Raw genomic sequence first — 22,205 nt, 5'->3', positions numbered from 1 at the left:
TCATTATTTTTTGCTTCGTTTTTTATTTTTATTTTTTAAGGGGTTCGCTAAAGGGGTTAACTAATGGGACAGTTTTATAGGGCAGGTCGTTATGGATGCGGCGATACCTAATATGTGTACTTTTATTGTTTTGGGTTTTTTTTATTTTCAAAAAATGAATTTATTGGGGAAAATTTTTCTTTTTTTTTTTTACTAATTTATTTGGCGATTTTTTTAAAATTATTTTTACACTTTTTTTTATTTTTTTTTACTTTATTACATGGTCCCAGGTGGGACATCACTGTCCTGTGACAGATCGCTGATCTGTCACATCACAGATCACTGTGACAGATCAGCAATCTGTCACAGACATTGAAGAAGACTTCCTCTTGCCTGCGCTTTGCAGGCACTGAGGAAGCCAGCTTCCTCCAGGCCCCCGAAGGCCCCCGTCGCCATCTTGGATTCGGGGGCCTGGAGGAAAGGAGCCCCCCGCAGCAGCGCTGCACATTGCGCTGCCGTGGGGGGCTCAGGGAAGCACAGAGGGAGCCCCCTCCCTGCCGATGCTTCCCTTTAACTCCCGGTACACTGCGATCATGTTTAATCGCGGTGTGCAAGGGGTTAACGTGTCGGGGGCGGTCCGTGACCGCCCCTGACACATAGTGCCGGGTGTCAGCTGTGATAATCAGCTGACACCCGGCCGCGATCAGCGGCGCTCACCACGTGGGCGCCGCTGATCGCGGTAGACGTACTATCCCGTCCATGGGCATAGGGGACCGGGTCCCATGGACGGGATAGTACGTCGGATGTCAGGAAGGGGTTAAATAATTTTAAAAAACAGCATGGCACACGCTGCGGATTCTGTTGCAGAATTTTCCTTGCGTATTTGGAAAATCCGCAGGTAAATCCGCAAATCAAAAGACCTGCGGTTTATCTGCTGATAAGCCTGCGGTTTTCCCCTGTGGTTTGACACCTGGACAATGGAGCAGGTGTAAAACCGCTGCGGAATCCGCACAAAGAATTGACATGCTGCAGTTTTGAAACCGCAGCAAATCCGCACGGAAAATTCCACACCGTGTGCACTGCGGTTTTTGTTTTCCATTGATTATAATGGTACTGTACACCGCAGCAGAAACTGCTGCAGATCCGCATTACCAAAACCGCTGCTGATCTACAGCAGAATCCACAGCGTGTGCACACGCCCTTAGACTGACAGCAGAGGGTTGCAGCCCCCAGCTTTGAGTTTTACCTGGCTGGTTATAGAAAATACAGGGGGAACCCATGCCGGATTTTTCATTTATTTATTTATGGCGCAGGTGAGGGGTCATGAATCAGCTCCTGGTGTCACTATTACTAGCAGCAGCAGGTTCACAAATACCTCTATTAGTACCGTTTGCAGTACTCTAAACCTAATGTATTTATTTTTATTTGATGTAATTAATAAAATATGATTGCCTAAAATACTCAGGACCTCATTCTGCTTTTTGCACTAATAGAGGTATTTTGTGAATTGATTTTTAAAGCTTTTTTCTACTTCCTAATCTATTTTTTGGGATTTATTTGTATTTAGCAGCAGCAGATGTAGGCTAATGGGAGTAATAGTCCCATCAGCAGCTGCCTGCTGTCATTGTTCTCACTTGAATATAACTCTCATCATACTCCCCTGCTCGCTATGATCGCCAGTAGAGCAGTGTAGAATGATGAGAGCCGCTTTCAGCACCCAGTGCCAGGGAACAGAGCTTACTGTACCGCTGCTTCTCAGGTGCCGATACGTGTCACACGGATGACGTCCAAGTGTGTCATCGGTGTGCACGTGTGCAGGACGTGTGTACATGTCTACGTGTCACTTGAATGGGTCTATATGTGTAAGTGTCTCCGGTATGTGTGAAAACTGTCACCACACATAGGGGAGACACTGACGTGTGAACGAGTCCTTACTACGGTAACGCTTTTGGACACAGAGAAAGTGATCCCAGAACTAGAGAATGAGAATAGTGGAAATCAAATAAACAGGAATCTGAGTGGGAAACAAACAGTACAAAATGAAGTAACAAATGTGATCAGGTTATACGGGGTTTGGTTGTAGATACAAAACACAGATTCTACAACACTCTGCAAAACATTACAAACTGTATATAAATTACATTATCGCTACAGACATAAAAAGGTGAGGTTCACATTTTAATCAGTGTGTGAGCCCATGTACAAGCAACAAGGAGACCTCATTTTGATTGGATCCTACATTAATGAGATTCACCTTATTAGTGGAAAGGTGGGATCCAGCTGTACTTTGTTTGAATTATAAGTAGTCTTAGACAGATGGGTGGGCACGGTGGTAGTCTGAGATGGAGACAGTGACCGCTCCCTAAATGCACAAGGCATAGTTTACCTACATTAGTAAATGAATTAGTGACAAACTCAAGGATTAGTTGTAGTCTGTAACCATGACGACACAAAGCTTTGAAGACCTACATGACCTTTCTACAATGGGTTTTGGATGGTCCTGGAAACCAGTGGTAATTTAAGGATAGAAGTATTGTAGCATTTCTCCAGTAACTTCCATTACAGCGCGCTAAAACTTGCCCTGCGAACATTACTGATAAATGTACTCACCAGCTGCTCTCTGCCTTCATTGCTAGAGTAGACAAAAGCCTTCTGTACAGATCTAGATATTTTTCCATAACCCTGGTAAATAAATGTGGTCTATGTGAATTTACCGCTGTCTGGCAGGCAGTTAGCACTCTCTGTAAAAACATATACCTGCAAGACTAGGGATTGCTATTTCTCAACCATTTATAGCCATGCTACAAAGTAAACAGGTCATTCCTCAGGAAGATTCTTCTCATATCCTAGCAGTCAGGGCTATGTACAAGCGATGACAGTATATCTTTTACCAGTAGCAGTAATATTGACATAAATGTGTAATGATTAATTTTTCAGGATTCTCTTCAGGTGAGAATGCAGTAAAGATAAAAAAGACTGGGTTAATAAACCTGTTGTATAAGAATACAGATCCCATAAAATGCTTCCACCTTCTTAGTCTATTGTGACTTTGGTAGTAATATAATGTGCACTTCTCTATTCATACTAGCATATGAGTGGAATACCGATCACAGAGGAGGTCTATGCTGTTACTAAGTGAATAAGGCCTCATTCAGACGTCACTGAGTTTTCACATACTGTATATAAAAACACAGATAGAAGTCTATGGGTTTGCAAAAAAAAAAAAAATATAGTATTGTTCAACTGCACAGCATCCAATTTTTATAGATTCACTGCCATTATTAACGTAGGAAACTGTTTTTGATCTCATAAATGTTATTCACTACAGATATCTAAATATGATGCCATACGGGTCAAAATACAGATGAAAAACAGTCCATTTTTTCTGCATGAAAATCAGAGGATTTTCTATACGCTCATGTGAACTTACCCTTGTAACGTTAATCATGGACTGCACACTGATTCCATCCTTGTGTTGTCATGAACCCATAGACTTGTGTGGATATTTTTTGTGTGGGTAATTTTAATCCATGACTCGTATCTAACAAGACACCTAAGGCCTGTTTCACACATCCGTTTGGCTCCATCAGTCAAAATCCGCCGTTTTTTTCCCCATTGACTTGCATTATCGGCGGATCTTGACGGATGGGCATCCGTTGGATCCGTTTTTTTGCAGATCCGCCAAAATTTTGGCGTCCGACGACATGCCCGGACGGACCATGCAACGTTTTTTTGGGCGCCCGGATCCGCAATTCTCACTGCGCATGCCCGAAAGACTTCACTCAGCCGAAAATTTTATCCTAAACTCTGTTCTGGCGGCTGAAAAATTCTCTCTTTCTCTCTCTCTCTCTCTCTCTCTCTCTCTCCTTCCCCAGGTAGCGGTTCCTTTAAAATTCTTCCTTCGACGGATCCGTTAAAATAACGGTCCGGTGCCAAACGTTGTGGTCTGTACAGAAACGGATCCGTTATCCACCATTTTTGCGGATTTTGACTGAACAAAAAAACTGATGTGTGAAACAGGCCTAAACAGCCCCATACACTAAAATGGGTACATGATCTAACACAAATAGAACATGTATGTGACTTACGGACATCTGATTGAGGCCTTAATGGGGATGTCTGGTCTTAAACTATAAGTATGTGTCACGCTATGACTGTTCATAATTAGGGAAAGGAGTCCTGATCCGTCCCTAGGTCTGGGGCAGTAACTATCCTTTCTCCCAAAAAAACCTCTTAAGGTCAGAAGGTTTGGGCCACCAGCCTTACTGTTCTCCTGTTATTCCCTAAGCTGTCCGCTCCCACTCCCCAGGATGCACAGGACAGAAATGCTAATGTATCAACATAGGGATAGCAAAAAGCAACAAACATACTAACACTCACCAAAGGTAGAAGGGTATATAGGGAAGGATAGAAATGTACCAACCAAATGGGAAAACAACAGTGAGGAAAGCATACACCCAAAATCAACACGCAGCAATCTCCAGTAGCAACAACGATTTCCAATTCAACCAATGTCTCTAAGGAACTAAGAAGCAAAGCTTTCACTGGCAAGGAAGAGAAGGTCTGGCCCAGGTTTTATAGGGAGAGGTAATGACCAGATCAGAAGCAGCTGAAATGGAGCTGCATGTTTCTGACCAGCATAGAAAGGGTTAACCTTCAGCACCAAAGGAGACCAAATCTATTTACTATGGCACACATACACGCAGGCTAAAAGCATGATCTGTGATTCAAAATACTTAGTGATCTTCTAACCCAAGATCTCCCAGGACTTGACACACTCGTGACAGTATGCAGTCACTCTATGTGACTGCAGTCTTGTGAATCCTCAAATCGGGCGCTGTGAGGATATTCCAATGCAAGTGTCGGGAACAGCGGTCATGTGACCACAAGTATGCGATATGCATAATCCCGGCCACATTCTGATTAGATGGTGGAGGCCTCTCTAAATACACTTGTATGACCGCTGTTCCTAGCACCGACCACAGAGGATCCTCACATGATTCACAGGTCTCCAGTCACATAGATTGACTGCAGACTTGTACTTTGAGACAGGACAACCCCTTTAAGATGGCCTTGGAACCTTTTTAGTCATCACATCTCTAGTGTTACTGTTGCTGTGTTAGGCTCACAATGAATTTAGTCTACATATTGCACAGCACGGCTTGATATGCGACATTAACTGTATGCACGAAGCATATTAGACTACGCAGAATTTTTATATCACAGCTATTGATTTTGTGTATGAATATATATATATATATATATATATATATATAGTGATGCAGTGACCCCTGTGACAGCTAGGGGGCGCTGTATGTGGACATGCATGCAGGCGTTCTTTCATGGTAATAGGGAAAATGGTGACCGGCAGGGTTATAGATGGCAAATATGTATCACAGGGGTGGGTGCCCTGTGATGGAAGCCGAATCTTGTGATTAGCAGATCTACTGCTAATGAGGTTTTTTGTTTTTATATGGGGCGGCTTTCAGGTGACTTGGTGAGAAGGGTGGACCAGTTACCTACAAACCCACCCAGGGGCATGCGTCTGAATGCCCAATGTAAAGCCTGTATGTGTGTGACTGTGTGTGGAATAGGACCTGTAGTGAGGTCATGACCATGTGATCCATACCTCACCTGTGGGTGTGGTTAGGTACCATATAATGTGCCTGAGGTCTGATCACATGGGGAGAGAGTATGTACCTGAGTGGTTCAGGGTGCAAGGTCCTGGAGGGTCAGTGTTGGGAGATTCTGCTAGATGGATCGGATCCCTGAAGCACGTGCTGTGACCTTGGACCTGGTGAGGCGTGAGTGTTGGGTGGTCTCAGGAGGAGACGGACGTCCTGAATAGCACCCGCTGTTAAAGCTGGAGCATCAGGAACAGGTTTTGGCTTACATTGCCGAAACAGCCTCCAGCTCTATCGCCTCCTCTTTGGAAGTTTCAAAAACTGCAAGCACTGAGTTGTCAGTGCAGGCTCCTGGTCAGGAACAACACCTTTCCTTGTGTCCTTCACCCCCACCAAAAGTGAAGGATGCATCAGGCCACACTTCAGATTACTCCCTGGAGCTCTTTTCACATACCATGCCTAAGTTATCAAGTGAAATCCTGAATTCCCCAGTCCAAGATGAATATGACATGGAGTGCACTGATGCACAGCCAGTGCTATATGATTCTGCTGGTACATTCACCCAGAGCACTGCATTGCCCTCGCAGTCTACTGAGCCAGATTCTGACCCTGATAAAACTCAGGTGTCCCTTCCCGTATACTATACCACCTTACAAGGTGACACAGAGGAAGGTGCAGATGAAATTGAAGAGGAGGTGATGGATGACCCAGTTGTTGACCCGGATTGGCATCCATTGGGGGAAGAGGGTGCTGCTGGCAATAGCTCAGAAGAGAAGGAGGATCTACAGCAGGCATCAACATCGCAGCTGCGGTTATCTGGCAGGCCCATAGCAGTCCAAAAACGTGTTAAAAAAGCAAAAAGATTTGCAGGACAGCTGGGCCAGACTGTCAAATTAGCACAGCGTGCAAGCCCTGAAAATTTTTCCCATAGTAGGAAGAGTGCAGTGTGGCACATTTTTGACCAAAATCCTATTGATGAGGCAAAGGTTATCTGTAAGAAGTGCGGAAGGACCTTTAGCCGAGGGAAAAATCTCAGAAATGTGAATACCAGTTGCATGCTTAGACATGTAAACACCATGCACTTGCAAGTGTGGACGGACTACAAAACCTCAGGTAGCACACGTGCACCTGCTCCGACTGAAGGTAGCCAGCAATGCTACATCGCTTCCCCCACTGTAAGCCCACCGGTTAGCACACCACCAGCAAGAAATGTTGAGGTGTCGTCGCAAGGCCAAAGCAGTCAGGGAATCACAATGTTTTTCCAATGAAAGACTGCATCTAGGCCATCACCACCACCATCACCATCACCATCCCCCTCTCAGTCCGCAATATGCAGCTCTCAAGGCCAGCTCACCCTAGCCGAGACTCTGAGTAGGACAAGAAAGTACTCATCCTCTCATCCGCGTACACTGGCTTTGAACGCCTACATTGCCAAACTGATCTCATTAGAGATGATGCCCTTCCGTTTGGTTGAAAGCGCAGCATTCCGAGAGCTCAGGGCTGTCCCACGCTATGACCTACCCAATCGGCACTTCTTTTCTAGAAAAGCCATCCCTGCCCCTTCACCTGCATATGAAAGACCGCATTGTCCATGCACTCAAACAATCAGTGAGTGGAAAGGTGCACCTCACAACAGATGCATGGGCCAGTAGGCATGGCCATCACCACGCACTGGGTGAATGTGGTGGATGCAGGGTCCACAGGGGACAGCGGCGGTGGGACAGTGCTGTCTAGCCCACGGTATAGGCAACAGTTGGCTGTAGGCGTTCGACCCTCCGGCTCCTCCAGAAACGAAAGCTCGTCGACAGAGTGCAGTCGCACGAGCACTCCATCCGCAACTGCTAGTGTTGCACACGAGGTGTCCCACTGTCAAACAGCTAGTGGTAAGCATCAGCAGGCTGTATTAAAGATGATGTCTTTGGGCGGCAACAGACACACCGGGAAGGTACTGGCCGACTACTTGCAGCGAGAAACTGAGTAATGGCTGGGCAGTCTACATCTTGAGTCAGGCAAGGTAGTCCGTGATAACGGACGTAATTTTGTGGTGGCCATAGCCCAGGCAATATTCAGGCACATACCTTGCCTGGCTCACACCTTGAACCTGGTTGTGCAGTGCTTCATAAATAATTTTCCGGAGTTAAAATCCCTGCTCCATAAGGTGCGAAGACGGTGCCCGCACATCCGTCGCTCGCCCGTAGACTCCAGTCGTATGCAGAGGCTGCAGCGATCGTTCTACCTCCCCAAGCACCGCCTAATCATAGGGGTTGCAACAAGGTGGAACTCCACCATGCACATGGTTGAGAGGCTGTACGAACAGAGACCGGCTGTAATGCATTTGTGGGAGGACACACGGGCAGGCAGTTTGAGGGCAGACATCGAGTTGTCGGATGTGCAGTGGTGAAAGCTGAAAGACCTCTGTAAAGTCCTTCAGTGTTTTGAGGAATGCACATGGCTGGTAAGCGTAGACGACGCCATCATAAGCATGAGCATCCCACTTATGCGTCTGCTCATGCAAACTTTGATGCACATTAAGGATCAGGCATCTACACTGGAGGAGGAGGAGGAGGGAAGCATTGATGACAGTCAGGCATTGTCTGCTCAGGGAACTGTCCTGGAAGAGGTGGAGGAAGAAGAGGAAGATGAGGAGGATGAGGGGGATGATTATTTTGGGGAGGAGGATGCTTCTCAGGAGGCAATAGAAAATGTTGGCTTGCCAAGGTCAGGTACAGGGTTTGTGCGTGACTGGAGGTATGTGGATTTGGCAGAAAGTGCTCCTCCACCCACCACTGGCAGTGCATCATTGACACCTGGAACATTGGCCCACATGTGTGATTATCTCCTGTGGATCCTAAAAAGGGACCCCCGCATTGCCAAACTTATGAAGGATGACGACTACTGGTTGGCCAGCATCCTCGATCCACGCTATAAAGCAAATTACAGAACATCATGCCACAGGAGAACCTAGCGCTAATATTGGCGAACAAACAAGCAACTCTGGTAAACCGTTAGAGGCATTCCCAGCACACAGCAGCGGTGCAGGTTCTACCACGAGCCGTACTGGGCAACATGGAAGAGGTGTTGGTGGTGCACACAGCCAAAGTGGCGTTGGAGACAGGGGTTTCATGACCATGTTATGGACTGATTTCTCGAGTACCGCTCACACGACTGGTAATACTGAATCAATTGCAACAGGCAGGAGACAGCAGTTGTCAACTATAGTTCAAAATTACCTCTCCTCCCCTATCGATGTTCTCCCTCACAGTTCATTCCCCTTTGACTACTGGGCTTGTAAACTGGACACCTGGCCTGAATTGGCACAATATGCCTTACAGGAGCTCGCTTGCCCTGCTGGTAGTGTGCTATCAGAAAGAGTCTTCAGTGCTGCTGGATCAATCCTGACAGAAAGAAGGACCCGGCAGTTGACTCAAAATGTAGGTGATCTCACTGTCATGATCTCAGTGCGGGTTTGACTCGCACACGTGGGGTTAATGTCTGGAACCAGTGCTGATGACTGGCATTTCTTGGGTTAAAGGTTGTGATCCCGGTGCAGGCTTACCTGCACACCTGGGGCTATGATTGTGGCCTCTCCCTGGTTCTGGGAGAGGCTTCTTATAGCCTCAGGACGCTCCCATCCCTGTCAGTTATACTCTTGCCCTTGGCATTGTGTGGTGACCCCTGAGTGTGTTTGTGCTGTGTTCTGGTTGCTTGATAATTTGTGTATGACTCGGTCTGTTCTCTGGATATTGCTTTGGATCCTGCTTGGTACCTTCTATGTCTGTTTGGTTTTGACTGCTGCTTGGCCCTGACTATCCGCTCTGTCTCATCCTTGGTACGTTACGGCTACCTCTGTGTATGAACCCCGTTTTGCCTGACTCTGAGTAATTCTGTATAGTGTCTTTCCATCTCACTAAGCAGGATGCTAAGCCCCGCCCCCTTGCAGTCACATGACCGTAGGTCCCGTGTCTGCTTGCTAAACTTCAGCATCCACAGGTCCTGTGCATCGGTACTTTCTGGCTGTACCTGACCCTGGTACCCCTACAGTGCAGGTGAGTCCCTTCTCAGCGGAGGCTGCACGCCGGCGCTGACAGGATCCTGACACTCAGGACACGCGTACTCGCTCAGTGAGAAAGTACAGTGCGGTGTTCCTGACACTCACCTTCATTAAAATGAACCATGCCTGGATTTCAAAGGATTTTGTACCACCTTCCCCTGATGACATACAGGTTGCCAGCAAAATAGCTCGCTTTGTCCTCCTCTTCCTCCGACTTCTCCAATTCCTCCATTTGCAGCTGCTGAACATCCAGCCTACACCTCAACATATGCCAGTTTTTCCACCTCCCTAACTGGGCTGTAACCCCCCCACAACTTTAGCCAAATAACCCCCAGTTTTCAATGCGTTACTATTATTATAAAGTAAATTAAGGTTGGCAAGCTTAAGTAATAAGAATTGATGTTGCCATTGAAATGGGCACTGTAGGTGTGTTTACTGTCCTCCACTCACTGCCGACTGTTATTCCCCATTGACTTGCATTGGGGTCGGGTTTCGGTCGGAACTCCGACTTTTGCTGATAGTCGTCCGATTTAATTCGACTCGACTTTTGGTAAAGTCAGGTGGTCCAAAACCCGACTCGACCCTCCCGGAGGCAAAGTGATAATCTTTGAATATAGACAAGATAAAAGGTTTTCACATATGTGCTGTGAACCTACCGCACTTAGAACTTAGTAATTTTGTATCATTGATGGAAGGAGATCAAACACTCTCTCCAGCTAGTACCTTATTATAGGCACGGGGCACATCCATGGAGCCTTACACATATATATGCTTACAGTAAATCACCCTCCTGTGTGACCATAGCATTTTGTCACTGCAAGTTACTCCTATTTGTGTCAGAAAATTTGACTGAAATTACTTAAAGGTGTAAGGTACTCCTGGGGTGGACCCACTAGACCGTGGCAACGAACCCCCCAAGGGCGAGCTGACCAGGTGGACCACCCCCTATACAGGGAGTGTATGGGGCAGGCCCACGGGGGACTATCACCACGGTAGCCGGTACCCGGGAAGGTCAGGGCGGTCAGAGAGGTGGATCCGAAGGGCAGGCACTGGACAGACGACACGGCTCGGAGACACAGGAGAGACGGCAAGTCTTGGCGAGACAGGAGGAATGGCAAGGCTTGAAGACACAGGAGGGAAACGGGCGAGGACTGAAGCCACAGAACCTAGGAGAGGAAACACAAGAGGAGCAAGGTAAATGCACGGAAAAGGCAGGGGAGCGCTAGGAGAGCGGCCAGAGTCACTAGCAAATACTAATGATAGTCAGGCATCGCCTCCAGAAGGAGGCGGCCTGATATAGGGAGAGCGAAGGCCTGCCGGGTCATGACCTCCAGCTGGAGGAGGAGACGCGCGTCCTCAGGCGGGGGAGAGCGCGCGCCCGGCCATAGTGAGGAGACGCACCCGCCGAGGAGGAGGAGCGGGAGCGCGCACCAGGGGGCCGGACAGAGGCAGGCGTGGGCCGTGGACGGGGGACCGGGAGAGACCGCGCCGAGGCCCGCAGCGGCCGGTGAGGCAGAGAGGTGACCCCCGGAGAGCGGGTGAGCCGGGGCCGGAGGGAGGTAAGAGAGGAGGTCTGCGGCAGCCGCCGCGTGACAAAAGGGGTCAGAGAACCAAAGTGATCCTGTGGTATGTGGAACCAAAACATTAGCCTTCATATGCAGATTTCATCATCTTTCCCCCATCTCACTCCACCCCTCCACCAGACCTATCCATCAATGTCAATGGCTGCTCTCTAGCCCCAGTCCCGCACGATCGGTGCCTCGGGGTGATCCTCGACTCTGCGCTCTCTTTTAATCCAAGCCCTCACCTCCTCCTGCCGCCTCAAACTCAAAAATATTTCCCAGATCCGCTCATTCCTCAACCACGAAACCACAAAAACACTAGTGCATGTTCTTATCATCTCCCGCCTCGACTACTGCAACCTCCTACTCTCTGGCCTCCCCTCTAGCACTCTGGCACCACTCCAGGCCATCCTACACTCTGCTGCCCGACTAATCCACCTGTTTCCCCGCTATTCCCCAGCCTCCCCCCTATGCCAGGCCCTTCACTGGCTTCCTATTGCCCAGAGGCTCCAATTCAAAACCCTAACCATAACATACAAAGCCATCTACAACCTGTCTCCTCCATACATCTGTGACATGGTCTCCAGGTACCTACCCCCACGCAACCTTCGATTATCTCAAGATCTCCTTCTCTACTCTCCCCTTATCTCTTCCTCCCACAACCGCATAAAAGACTTCTCCCGTGCTTCCCCCATACTCTGGAACTCTCTGCCACAACACATCAGACTCTCACCATCAACAGAAACCTTCAAGAAGAACCTGAAGACCCACCTGTTCCGACAAGCCTACAGCCTGCAATGATCCTCGGCCTACTGAACCACCGCACAACCTGCTCTACCCTCTCCTACTGTATCCTCACCCATCCCTGTAGACTGTGAGCCCTTGCGGGCAGGGTCCCCTCTCCTTATCTACTTGTGTGTCCCTTGTCTTACACATATTTATTATGCTTGTCTATATTTCCCCTTTTCACATGTAAAGCGCCATGGAATAAATGGCGCTATATAAATGCATAATAATAATACTACTAATAATAATATGCTAGACTTATTTTTCAGGCACATTACATGGTTGACTAGTTAAATTGAGATAAAGATACCATATTGAACTCTGCCATGACCCTCAAAACATTCCTGAGCAATTTTTGTAGGGTGGCAGGATGCATTAACCTGTTGAAAGATGCTACTGATGTTGGTACATCATTATCATTAATGGGTATACTTGGTCTGCAACAATTTTTAGGTAGTCAGTACATGTCAAAGTCACATCCACATGAATTTGAGTATCTGAAGGTTGCCTTCACCAGCTGGCTTTTTTCATAGTGTGCCCTGATGCCATCTGTTCTGCTTTTTTTCTTTGTTCTAGTTCTGATGCTCATGTGACCAATGTTGACACTTTGAGCATGGTTGGGAACACTGCCTCAGTGACCAGCAGTAACTTTCATGACTTCACCCCTAGTCACAGAGGCTGCGGTCGCAGCAGCTCATTCATCAGTGGTTCTCAGCCTGGACGGTCACATCTTGGCATTGTCCAGGCTGGAACTCCACACTCCTACTCCACACTGATGAGGGGCAATACCCCAAAACAGCTGTCTGTGGATGGATACCATGTTTTGGCATAGGTGGTTTCCTTCATTGGAGACTGCCCTTCCCGTGGTTGTTCCTTCCTGGGGAAAGACCTGGCTAGTCAATGCTTGCTTTGAAAAACATGTATGGTGTCTCCGCGGCTTGTGTTTTGCATATTTTTACATATTTCCCATAAGGGATGGGGGCATTGCTCTAGAATCACTGCGTTGAGAAACATGTGATGGTGTCTCCGCAGTGTTGGATGTTGATCTCCATGAGTTCATTCATCCTCATTTTTCACAGTCTTCTACTAGGCATTGCTCCTACTGGCCAGTTTCCTACTCCACACTGATGAAGGGCAATACCCCGAAACAGCTGTCTGTGGATGGATACCATATTTTGGCATAGGTGGTTTTCTTCATTGGAGACTGCCCTTCCCATGGTTGTTCCTTCCCGGGGAAAGACCTGGCTAGTCATTGCTTGCATTGAGAAACATGTGATGGTGTCTCCGCAGTGTTGGATGTTGATCTCCTTGAGCTCATTCATCCTTATTTTTCACAGGTTGGAAACATGGACATGGATTATGGCGTGGGACAGAACAACTGACAGGTGAGGGATATTAGGGTATGTGCACACTATCAGGAATTGCTCAGTATTTGCTCAGGATTTGACGCAGGTGAAATCTGCACCAAATCTGCATCTGAGGTCACTGGCGGGTTACCTGCATTTTTTACATTTGTTTTTGATGTGTTTTTTCCGCATGCATTTTTTTTGTCACTTGAAATAAAGCTAATTGAAAGTTGGCTTCTAGGAAGGACAAAAAGTGATTTCCTGTTTGCAGATATATTGGGGGTATGTTCCCACGGTCCGTAAATGCTGCGGGTTGGACGCTGTGTACATCCGCAGCGTCAAACCCCCAGCATCCAGATGTTAGAGCATAGTGGATGGGATTTCAAGAAATGAAACCCTACTTGCCACCACAACAGGGCAAGTGGGAAGAGCCTGCAAAAGCACCAGAATTGGCGCATCTAATAGATGTGCCTTTTCTGGGCAGCTGCAGGCTTCTATTTTTAGGCTAGGAGGGTCAATTGTTATGATTGAGTCACCGTAGGAGGCAGACACAAAAATAGAAGCTACGTCCAGAAAACCAGAGAAGTTGGCAACTATCAGATTGCAGACCCCTGAACCTATCAACACAACTAGCAGTAGCCGTGGGGGGTTCCTACGATGCCCTAGACCCCTCGATCACAGCCGGAGCGCTAAATAGCCTAAAGACAGAAAAGGAAATCTAAACTGCCCCAGAGCAGACCCCAAAGTAAAAGGCAGCCCCCAACATATAATGACGGTGAAGCAAGATGAAACACTCACACAGATAGAAAGATAGGCTGAGCAAACGATGGGGCCCAAGCTAGCTAAACAGAACAGGAAAGGAAGGTTGCTGTCTGCAATCTGCCAAAACCCTATCAAAGACATAAGCCAACAAGCTGATATGAAAAAGACCCTGAAGCAGCTAGGCTTCAAAAACTAAATCAGCACTCAGGTATTTTCAGAAGACAGAGCTAAAGGAATTCAGCACACCCCAGCAGGGAATGGCAGAAATCCAGAAAAACAAAGCAAAACAAAGTCTAAGCACAAATGCAAAAGGCCGAGCAGAAAACTTAGCTTTAGAGGAGCAGGAATTCAGACTGGTCTCCAAGGATCCCACAGAGAAATCACCCGCAGGGCAGAAGGGCGTCGGCAGCCTTATATCCAGTCAGTAACTCCACTCAGCCAGTCATCATCATCAGACTCAGGTGTTTGATAATCAGGCTCACTACCTTTCTTTACCAGAAGAGGGAGTTCCTCGGGCCTCAGTAGTGAAGGGGAAAATGAACTCACAACAGTCAATATCCATGGCCACTTCCCACACCGGAGAATACCAGCCCCCAGCTTTCTGCTTTAGCAAGGCTGGTTGTCAAAAATTATTTTATTAGTTTAAAAAAATAGTGTGGGGTCTCCTCTATTATTGTTAACCAGCATTGCTGAAGCTGACAGCTGAGGGTTGCAGCCCACAGCTGTCAGTTTTGCCTTGCTGGTTATCAAAAATATAGGGGAACCCATGCCATTTTTTAAATTTATTTATTTATTTGATTGATTAATACATTATCTTGCGCTTGCTCTCACTGTTATCAGTTGAATATAACTCTCAACATTCTGCAGCTGCTTTCTGTGCTGAAGCCCTGATATGTGTAACAAAAATGCTCATCCGCTATGAGTGCCAACCACTGGGCGCTGTCATGTTCTGGAAAAGGTGCTGGCTCAGTGCCAGAGCCTGCATCAAAAAGGGGGATATACACGTCATAGGTTTTTAAGAAGTTATAAGGAATCTGTCAGCAGATTTTTGCTACCTCATTTGAGAGAAGCCTAATGTGGGTAAAGAGAAGCTGAATCCAACGATGTATCACTTAGATCACTGGGTGCAGCTGTTCTGACACAATCAGAGTTTTAGATTTAGGAACTAAGAGGAGATGAGAAAGCTAACCCCACCCACACCGGGCTCTCTAGTCCAGCAATGTTAATCTCTTATTGATAAAACCTTCACAGTTAGTAAACAGCGGCACATACTTTGACAAGTGACACATCCCTGAATTCTGTGTTTCAGCCTCTATCGCATGTTGTCTTCAGATTACATAGCAAAAACCTGCTGACAGTTTCCTTTTAATCTAATAACATGAAAGAATTATCATGTTGTGCATTCATTTGATTATGTTGGAATATTACATCTGCTGATTAGAGAAGCGCTTAATATCGCACACTATAAATATACTATTCCTAGAGGAGTGTGAGCTAATAGAGCCAGACCTCTCTCGGTAAATAATGCATACATTATTGAATGGGCTAGCATCATTGACAACCTCCATGACTCTGCAGTGTCAGTTTTATTGAGTCCTCCTCAATCTGCCCTTCAAACCACTGCATCTGCTTATGCTCTCGGCTGCATTTAGCTGACTGCTAGGAAGCAGGTGATCGTTTCTATTTGGATGTACCACTGATCATGTGATCAGAACATGGTGGAACGCTGTATTCCATGCAAAACAAAGAGGAATGCTGAAAATACGGTAATCCTGAGCAGAGATTCCCAGCAGGAAGGGACACATCCGAACCCTTTGCAAGGTAAATTCATGCTTACAAAGAATAACCGCAATTATTAACCCATGCTTGCACAGGCCTTTGTTTCCTTCTCACAAAAGAAGCAGCCGGGAGGAAAGGACAAGAGCTGGCCGGGTACGATGCTCCAAGACATCGCCGCCTCTCGCATCCAGGCAGCTGCTGACTAATTCCCACTTTCTAATCTCTGTAGACTTGACAGTGAGGCTTCATTTGTGTTGGAGGATTTGATGGGAAGAATTATGATGGAGCATCTTAGATATTCTGGAGGTGCAACCTTTTAGGCATTTCCCCGGCCTGGAAATTTCAAGCATTTAGCTGTTTCCTATTCTTCTTATTTGACTACACAAATCAGCCACATTAATATCAGCATTTAAATAATGACCTGATCAAATATGTTATTATATTTTCATATTTTCAATGTAGTTTTACATAATATTATTTAAATAGTCTAAATATGGAAACGAAGGCATCCAAGGTGCGGTAATCATTGCTTGGTGTCCTAAAAGAATGAACCCTTTTTCTGCTGCCGTGCGATGTTATTTTTCTACCGAACTGCAAAAGGAATTGTTGTTATTTCTTTTTATAATCCAGCTTCTATTATAAGGTTGTTAGAAAATGATCTGGTGTAACGCTCCTTTCTGTACCCTAGCTTATCCTGGCTGGATATACAGTATAACGCCTCCATTGAGACATACAATACAAAAAAACTATAGTAGATGGGTAGCATAATTTTCATTAGTTTGTTTTATTAATTGTTTCTATTGAACCACAATTCAGAAGCAACGTCTGATTTTCATTAGATAATATTTAGTAAATTTCAATAGAAAATTTGTTTTATCAATTTTGAGTTATTTCAGTGACCATTGTGGGTTTTTCTTACTTTACCAGAAGGGGACCAATAATTTTGTCCGTGTGTACATGTGATAAGCCTGTCATTGAGGACAAAAGCAGAGATGCTGCACACATTTGGGACTGAGGCAGGGCCGGACTGGCCATCTGACAATTCTGGCAAATGCCAGAAGGGCCTGTCTGGTTGTGGGCCGCCTAGTCTGCTACGTTGTTAACAGAATCGGTGTTCTCAAGACACCCATACTGATAAGAGTTGTGATGGAGCACAAAGTCACTGACTCCGTCACTTACCCCAGCAGGCCACGGGAGTCATTAGAAATATCGGTCTAGTAGTAAATCTTGCTTTCCTCCTTCCAGGCTAATATTAGTAATATATCCCATCTGGTGCTTGGGGACGGGGACAGCATGGGCCTGTGTGATTTCAAATGCTAGGGCTGAATTTCAGTCCCAGTCCATACCTGGACGAAGGTCCTTGGGACTGCCAAAGGAAATTATTTTGAATTTTAGTTGCATAGTAAACACCACTGTTATCATCCATATCATATCATGAACAAAAACCATTTGGGAAATAAATCATAACTATTTCCTGTTCTACCTCGCTAACATGCTTACTTAAAGGGATTGTCCAATGCATAAAACATCTATGTTTAAATCCTAAACACTTTTTCTCATTTGCTATATTTTTAAATTCCCTGCTGTTCTCTCTAATTTTCTAATCTCTATATCTTTTTTTTTCTTTGCTTACCGTGAAGTTTTGTTTGAGGGAAGTCTCAAACAGAATGTCATCAGGAAGATGGCCTCCACTCATTTCCATGTCGCTTCTAGCACCCCCTGAAATTAAACATCATCATATGTCAGCGCTGCAGTCACTTACCTTTTTTTCGCCGCCATCCCTGATGGTCTCTGGAATCAATCATGATGTTGGTGATGGAGACAGGGAGAAGTGATCACATCTTCTATCACCACCACACTACTTTTGTCCCTGCCAAGCCCCATCTTCATTCCTCAACACCACACTTAAACTGTCACCATCTCTTCCTTCACTGAAACCAGATGTCATCAGGTGTGGTGATGGAAGCAGTGTAAGTGATAGCAGTGAAGCCCCACAAATTCTATCACTGCCCTAAAACAAATCATCAGGGGGTGGTACTCACCCTGCTTCTATCACCACCCTCTAATGATGATTCATTTCATGGCAGTGATAGAAGTTATGGGGCAACGCTGCTGTCAATCACCCTGCTTTTATCACTCATCACTCATGACATCCAGTTAAAGTGAATGAGATGGAGGTGACAGACAAAGGCTGGCAGTGGGAAGTCAAGATGCAGTGGCACTGTGGACAAATGAAGTGTTGCAGCATGAGAGAAGCTGTCGTCACCTCTTGCTGCCTCCATCACCATTACCACAGTTGATTTCGGATGTCATCGGGGGGGCAAAACGCCGTGGTAAGTAACTGCTGCATTGCCCCTTCTAATGCCCGATTTCAGAGGTGGTGATAGAAGCTGTGGAGAAGTGATTGCAGGGACATCCTCCTGTGACATCGTGCTTGAGATTCCCCACAAACAAAATGTCAAATGGAGTAAAGTTTTAAAAAAAACATATAGGGATTTGCAGGTTATGGAGACTGGTAGGGAATTTTATAATAAAATAAATTACAAAACTAGATATGGCATAAAAATTGATATGTTTAAAGGGCTTTTATGTTTTGGATCACCCCTTTAAAATGCATTTTTGACTATAATCTGCTGCTAGATTATAAACCCTGTTGTGGAAAAGCTCTTGGTAGGCCAATCTAATCCTTTTTTGAAAAATGTTATTTAAATCATTTACCGTACTTTCAGCTTTATGATGTTGTACATCTTGGTAGAAGCATGAGAAAATGGAACAAAAATAACACAAAACTTCATAAAGCTGTTTACTGATTTTCAGCCAAGTAAACACTGTAAAAATGTAAGCTCTGAGAAAAGATGCTGGGCATGAAGAAGGGTAAATGGAGGAGGTTACATGGAACAGATTGGAAATCCCTGGAGTGAAATGCTGAACAGTGCAGTGATGTAGGGACAGATGGCACTTGTGCACACTCGTACTTTTTCTTGCATACTATCAATAGTAAGGCTGTGTGCCCAAGATGCGATTTTTAAGCGTTTTTGCCGCTATTTTCGAAAACGCTGCGAAAACATTTAAAAATCTTGTACAGAGCGCACCCCATGCATTCCTATGGAATTCCGCACATGCTGTGCTAATGCTGCACTTTTTTCCACGGCGGCATCGCATCGCGGAAAAAAAATCGCAGCATGCTCATTCTTTTGTGTGGAATCGCAAAGAATTGCCGCGATTCCGCACCCATAGGAATGCATGAGAACCGCTTACTTCCCGCATGTGGCTATGCCCACCATGCGCGAAGTTAAGCATCTCATGTGCGGTTGGTACCCACGGTGTGGAGGAGAGGAGACTGTCCTCCAGGCCCTGGGCACCATACCCCTGTAAAAAAAAGAATAAAAAATAAAAAATCGGGGTATATTTACCTTCCGACGTCCCGCGCTGCATTCCCGGGCCTCAGCGTTCCCAGTAAAGCCTTGCGGCAAGGTCCTGTGATGACGTAGTCTCGCATGACTCTAGCGGTCTCGTGAGATCGCTATAGCAACACGAGACCAACGTCATCACAGGTCTCGCAAGGCATTACTGGGAACGCTGAGGCCCGGGAATGCAGCACGGGACGTTGGAAGGTAAATATACCCTCATTTTTTATTTTTTTATTATTCTTTACATTCTATCTTTTACTATTGATGCCGCATAGGCGGCCTCAATAGTAAAAAGCTGGTCACACTTGTCAAACACTATGTTTGACGAGTGTGACCAACCTGTCAATCACTTTCCAAGCGATGCTTCAAATCGCTTGGAAAGTGCTTGAATATCGCACGCGAAAATCGCGGCAAAATCGCGATCATAATCGCGGTAAAATCGCGGTGAAATCGCGCGGAAAAAAACGCGCAATTTCTGGGAAGGAGTCCGGTTTTCAGTGTCCGGAATAAAACGCTACATGAGCACATAGCCTAAATAGTCAAAGTTTCAATATATTTAGGCTCATCTGATAGGCAATGCAATGACTAACAATATTGCACAGCACGTTATTTACTGAAAAATATATTTTTAGCCTTAAAGATCACTCCCAAGTGTCCACCCCTAGCCTTCTCCTGTTGCCAAGAGTACTTTGTTTTGAGTAGCATAGTTCAACACAGAAAATAAGGGCCAGTCTTTGCCTTTTTGCTCCTGTCCTCCTGCCTGTCTACCTGCATATAGGCAGTATAAATCCACGGGCTTCCAATTTTGGGCAGACAAGCCATTGGATATTGCCAGTTACAGTACATGCTGGGAAGTGAGGGAAATTCCAGCTTCTTTAGTTCTGACAAAATTCTGATGAACAAAAACTCCTCACTCAGAAAGGATCCTTGGACAATAGACTAGTGTAAAGTTGTGGGGGTGAGGGCAGCAAGAGCATGCTTTTACTTTGGCGACAGGTACCATTTAAATACAACTCATTAGTGATAATTGAGTCTCAGTCCACCACATACACATCATAGAATCACTCTATTACCAATGTTATCTATTGAGGTGCCCTTTTCAACCTGAAAATGACCAAAGGCAGTCATTTACATAGCTTGCATAAACAATATAGAGTCACTGCACACGCTGGTTATGCTTAATGTGAAGTAAATTTATTGCTTGACGGTGAGGAAGCGACATCTAACGACGTTTCGGCCACATCGGCCTTTATCACAAAGTCGCTGTAATAAAATACATACATAAAAATATCAAAAAATGTACACTTTATACAAAATATATACACATAGTATCCAGAAAGCATGGAATATAAGCACTAGAATTACTTGGGAGGATGTGGAGACATCAAACACGTGAGAATGAGAGATAACGCGGTAGATAAGAAACTGTGTGGAACAACATGGAGGAGCGTGGTCATACCCTTTTCAATTGAATGTAGGGTCTGTTTTCACCAAATCGATAGTGTCACTGCTAGGCATAAATGAGTTGATAGCATATTCTGTAAGTAGGGATAGATGAACATATCGTTAGGGTAACATAAATAAATATAAATATAGAAGGATCAACTTTATTCTCATTTGCACAAGGAAAGACTAGAAGCAATGGGATGAAACTGAATGGGAAGAGACACAGATTAGATATTAGAAAAAACTTTTTGACAGTTAGAGTGATCAATGAGTGGAACAGGCTGCCACGAGAAGTGGTGAGTTCTCCTTCAATGGAAGTCTTCAAACAGAGGCTGGACAGACATCTGACTGGGATGATTTAGCGAATCCTGCTTTGAGCAGGGGGTTGGACCAGATGGCCCAGGAGGTCCCTTCCAACTCTACGATTCTATGATTCTATAATGATTATATTGCACATAAAAACATTTCACATCATATATTCAACACTACAGATTTGCAACATAAATTAACTAAATGATTACCCAAGTATTGATAGTATTTTATTTTCAACTCATTTAAGAGACTTTTGATAAACAAAATGTATATCTGTGTATCTAACCCTATCCTGTGTGATTATGTCTGCTGAGCTGTGTATCTAATCCTCTCCTGTGTGATACTTTCTGCTGAGCTGTGTATATAATCCTATCGTGTGTTACTGACTGCTCAGCCGCGTATCTAATCCTATCCTGTGTGATACTGACTGCTGAGCAGTGTATCTAATCCTATCCTGTGTGATACCATCTGCTGACCCGTGTATCTAACCCTATCCTGTGTGATACTGACTGCTGAGCCATGTACCTAATCCTATCCTGTGTGATACTGACTGCTGAGCTGTGTATCTAATCCTATCCTGTGTGATACTGACTGTTGAGCCATGTGTCTAATCCTCTCCTGTGTGATACTGACTGCTGAGCTGTGTATCTAATCCTATCCTGTGTGATACTGACTGCTGAGCCGTGTATCTAATCCTATCCTGTGTGATACTGAGCTCCCCCTGCAGTCTGTGTCAGAGGGTGGTCTGTGTTGGCACGGTAATAAATTGTGTTATTTCCAGCTTTACAGAAGGACGATAACACCATAGAAATGATAAGAATAATAGGCAAAATTGTTTGGTAAATTGGAACGTGTGGGGTTAAAATTTTGCCTCACAACATAGCCTATGACGCTCTAGGGGTCCAGACGTGTGACTGTGCAAAATTTTGTGGCTGTAGCTGCGATGGTGCAGATGCCAATCCGGACATACACACATACATACACACATACATACACTTTTTCCCCATTATGTACATAGGGGCAAAATTGTTTGGTGAATTGGAATGCACGGGGTTAAAACTTTGCCTCACAACATAGCCTATGATGCTCTCTGGGTCCAGACGTGTGACTGTGCAAAATTTTTGGGCTGTAGCTGCGACAGCGCAGAT

General features: G+C 45.5%; 1 protein-coding gene across 11 annotated transcripts in view; it reads left to right on the top strand.

The window, feature by feature from the left end:
* Window positions 1-22,205, top strand: part of PRUNE2 (prune homolog 2 with BCH domain) — a 289,573-nt gene that overhangs the window by 45,098 nt on the left and 222,270 nt on the right. For 10 of the 11 annotated variants that reach the window (XR_012220026.1, XR_012220025.1, XM_073543802.1 and 7 more), the window contains exon 4: window positions 13,340-13,387. The exons of the other annotated variant lie outside the window; for it this stretch is intronic. Coding sequence is in view for 8 of the 10 variants with exons in the window: in XM_073543802.1 (XP_073399903.1) it covers window positions 13,340-13,387 (48 nt within the window). In the remaining 2 variants the exon portion in view is untranslated. The remainder of the gene's footprint in view (window positions 1-13,339; window positions 13,388-22,205) is intronic. 11 annotated transcript variants of the gene reach the window in all.

This window comes from Dendrobates tinctorius, unplaced genomic scaffold (assembly GCF_039654945.1).
Source record: "Dendrobates tinctorius isolate UK_male_01 unplaced genomic scaffold, ASM3965494v1 ptg000134l, whole genome shotgun sequence".
In the NCBI taxonomy this organism is placed as follows: Eukaryota; Metazoa; Chordata; class Amphibia; order Anura; family Dendrobatidae; genus Dendrobates; species Dendrobates tinctorius.
The sequence above is the reverse complement of the archived record's forward strand: the minus strand, read 5'-3'. Positions and strand labels throughout refer to the sequence as shown.